At 43.9% G+C, this 4221-nt stretch overlaps 1 protein-coding gene across 1 annotated transcript; it reads left to right on the top strand.

Annotated features, from left to right (window-relative positions):
* Positions 1-23: 23 nt before the first annotated feature.
* Positions 24-977, top strand: LOC112504114 (uncharacterized mitochondrial protein AtMg00810-like). The gene has a single exon (XM_025108071.1). It carries the CDS (start codon positions 24-26, stop codon positions 975-977), a length of 954 nt encoding a protein of 317 aa, XP_024963839.1.
* Positions 978-4221: the final 3244 nt, after the last annotated feature.

Genomic DNA, 4221 nt, shown 5'->3' with positions numbered 1-4221 from the left:
ATATCACTTTATTTTATACAAAAATGAATGATGATATTTTGCTTGTACAAATCTATGTTGACGACATTATCTCCGGAGCAACTAACGTTTCAATGTGCAAAGAATTTGAAGTTTTGATGCAGAACGAGTTTGAGATGAGCATGATGGGAGAGCTCACCTTCTTCTTAGGTCTACAAGTCAAGCAATCAGCCGAAGGCATATTTATCAATCAATCTAAATATGTGCATGACCTCTTGAAGAAGTACAAGATGCTCGAAGCCTCTCCCATGAGGACTCCAATGGCCCCTGGCCAGAAGATAAATAAGGACCTTAATGGTACACCTGTAGAGTGTAAACTCTACAGAGGAATAATAGGATCCCTCTTGTATCTAACTGCTAGTAGGCCTGATATTATGTTTTCTACATGTTTATGCGCTAGATATCAGGCWAACCCAAAAGAATCTCATCTTTGTGCAGTGAAGAGGATCCTGCGCTATTTGAAAAAGACACCCACACTTGGACTTTGGTACACTCTGCATTCAAATATCGACCTAGTGGCGTACACGGATTCAGATTATGGTGGATGCCAGATTGACAGAAAGAGCACCTCTGGGAGCTGCCAGTTCCTAGGAGGAAAATTGGTGAGTTGGTCGTCAAAGAAACATAATTGTGTTTCAACTTCCACCGCAGAAGCCGAATATGTGGCTGCTGCGAGTTGTTGTTTGCAAGCTCTGTGGATACAGACCCAACTTCGTGACTACGGCTACTCTGTCAAGAAAATCCCCATCCTCTGCGATTCAAATAGTGCGATTGCAATATCAGCCAATCCTGTTCAACACTCCAAGACAAAACACATCGACATAAGGTATCATTTTCTTAAACATCAAGTTGAGGAAGGTAACGTCGARTTGTATTTTGTCAAATCTGAWTTTCAATTGGCTGACCTCTTTATAAAAGCCCTAAACGAGAAAAGTTTAATTTCCTTTTGGAGAAAATAGGAATGTCATGTCCAGAGTCTTAGGTAGTGGTGGTCTTAATTCTCTATTCTTTATGTCTATAGTTTTCTCTTCTAAATTTAATTTTTTTGTAAATATTTTAAATTTCCTGAATAATATTTCGCTTGATTCTCTAGTCGACAGGTTTAATCACACAGAGGCTTGCATGGTTGAAGAGGGAGTTTGTGTTTTAAAAGACAAAACCTCTAGAAGAATAAAATGTTTTAGTTCACTGAACTCTTTTTACAGAACCTCCGTGACTGTTTACAGAGGCTCTTTGAACGGATCTTCTGTGGCGCTTCTTCTTAAGGATTTTAAAATGGTTTTTATTCAAGGGGGAGCCAAGGAAGCTGGCTCAGAGGGGGAGTTTTTTTTTTCAAAACTTAAAACCATAGAAGGTGCAAAAACGCTTAAAGTATCTTGTTCTCAGAGGTCATCTCATCAGAACCTCAAGCGCTTCTAACAGAGGCTCTGTGAGTTGARCTGAGCAAATACTCATCTCTCTGTGGATTTTATAAAAACCGTTTAGGTATAAAGGTGTAACACTAATAAGAAGGCCCGACACATATCACAGAGGCTTGTAACCCTTAAGCCTCTGACAAAACTCTCTTAATAGTTTTTGTCTATTGATATGGTGCGCGTGGTTCTGTGGATGAGGGTTAGAACATACACGCGCGTGTCAGAAAACAGAAGCGCACGTCATCAATTGCACGTCTTCCCAATACGGTGTGTCATACCTTTTTGAACCGTTTCACCCAAAACTACTCATTACACGACCTTTCGTACTATAGACGGTTCAATTTTTCGAAATTCCTTACCTATAAATACCCTCCTTCCCCCCAAAATTAAAACCTTACGCTCTCATAATCTCTCAAATACACAAACGAACCTGCAACCTGCAACTCTCAAAGCAAACCTGCAACAATGTCTTCCTCAAGTGCCTCAGCCCAATCCGCAAATGTCTCCAGCGACAATGAGGTAACACAAGCACAAGCCCTAACCTTGCACGCCTTATCCTTCATGCAGAACAAATATGAAAAGGTCGTACTGGTTAAAAAACCCAATAACTATTACTTCGTCCCCTTCGGTTTCCCTGAAAATACCTTCGTTTTAATGGAAATCTTAAGAAACCACCCTCTCTACTACGCTTTGACTGCTACTCGACCCACTCCTGAAACATACATCACTCAATTTCTACTGAGTGCCTATATAACCACCCTCGATAATTCAKGGCTAACCATTGTTGGTTACGCCTCTCACCCTGTGAATAAATCCCTTGTCTCCCTGGAACTGAATGTRGAAACCVTAAGAACTGCTCTTCACTTAYCTACTCTCCAAGAACTTAATCTGAATGCTTTTGCCGCYACTCCTACAGACGRGGAATTAATCCAATTCCTAGAACTTCATTCCTATGCTACGCCAATCACCAAAAGGACACAGTTTAGACGTAAGGGACTACCCCCTTTGTGGAATACACTCTTCTCCATCATCAATTGTTGCCTCACAGGGAAGGTAGGTGGCCATGATCAAACATCCCACGCTATGATGTCCATCCTCTACGGGATTTACTTCAACCTCCCTCTRGACTACGCCCAACTCATCTTTGAGGACATGATTGGGCTCATCAAGAATAAATGCGCCAGTCAGAGAGGAGAGAAGACAAAGGTTCAGCCCCAAAAAAAGGCCAAGGAGGACATGAACCAGCCGAACTTGCTTTTGGAGACCTTTTGGTAGCAAGGTTGCCCTCTGTGGAGCCAAACGCAAAGCTATACCCTTTCAAAGAGTTTAGACCAACAGAGCATGAGCATGGCTACAGAAGCCCAAGACCATTATCGAAGGCCATGCTCAGGTACTTGAGCCACCATGACAAAAAATCCTATAGACGTGCAAACAGGCGATCAGAACCGATCCCTGTAACCCCACCAGGAATAGGTGTCCCCTTAGGTATTGAGATCAAAAAAATGAGAGTAGAGAGACTAACGGAGGAGCCAGTAGTGGTTGGTGAGGTGAGTGAGCATCCCACTAGAATCCCATCACCCCCTCGCAAGAAGACCAAGACACAGAAGGGTACCGACTCTTCTGTGAAGAAGTCGAAGGCGAAAAAGAGGCCCGCAGAGGAAGAGAGCCCAACTGCAGCTTTGCCAAAGCCTAAAAAGAGAAAAACAAAGAAGGTTGAACCAAAAGAGCCTGTGATCACAGAACCTGTGGTCACAGAGGCTATAGCAGAAGAAAGCCCCACAGCAGCTGCAGCAACTCCAAAACGCAAAAGGTTGCGTAAAATGGTACTTAACGTCTCCCCAACAGAAYAAATTCAGGATGTTCTATCGAATATCCAGAAGGAGTTCAGAGCACCAATCGATCCATCTCAGTTGGGGACAGAGGTCATCATAGATGACGAAGAAGAAGAAGAGGTAGAGGAGTTCGACGAGGGTGTAAAAGATGCCAAAGGCACACATCCTAGCCCACATCCTAGTGCAACCCACGTATCTAGAGGCCCTGTTCTAGAGGGAACCTCTATTGAAGATGACATGCACTTGCCGAACCCAAGCCAGCCTACCGCTGCAGAGGACACTCTTTCGTCCTCTGTGGATCGCACATCTGRGAAGCCACAACATACTCCCTCACCCTCTCAAAAGGGTGAAGGTTTTACAATAAGAGTCCAATCGCCCAAGGACTCGACAGTACACCAAGAGACATTTGTTGTCTTTTCACAGAGTGATCAACTAGAACGTGCTTCAGAGGCAATGGTGAGGTTCATAGAGGCTGAGGGTCTAGAACACCCTCTGTCTCCACTAGATCAAAATGTTCGATTAGGCTCTACACAACACCGTTAGGCTCTCCTCAAGGAGACGTTCGAGGATATGGTGGAAGTCCCCGAGCAGGGTACAAAATGCCAGCCGCTGAGGGTGCCTCACGCTCTGAGGCCAAAAGATCACCATGTGTTGGTGGTCCGAGTACCCAGAATGACTATGTAACAAAGGGGCAGCTAAACGTCTTTCCCATAGAGTTGTTCAAAAAGATAGACGAGTTGTAAAGCTTGTTCATCTCCCGTTCGCAGCCAAAGGATCTGACAACGCTTACAGAGGCTCTGAAGGAGGTATCTGCCACCAATACAAAATTGAAGAATACATTGGCAACCCTTCAGAGCTCTGTCATCAAGAAGGACGATTTGACAGAGGCCTTTCAAGTAATGACTCTCAACCCCTCCACCATAAAAATGCTCAAGGATGAACTCACAGAGATGGCT

This window comes from Cynara cardunculus, unplaced genomic scaffold, assembly GCF_001531365.2.
Source record: "Cynara cardunculus var. scolymus isolate 2C unplaced genomic scaffold, CcrdV1 Un_Scaffold_4660, whole genome shotgun sequence".
NCBI lineage: Eukaryota > Viridiplantae > Streptophyta > Magnoliopsida > Asterales > Asteraceae > Cynara > Cynara cardunculus.
This window is presented reverse-complemented; position numbering and strand designations above follow the sequence as displayed.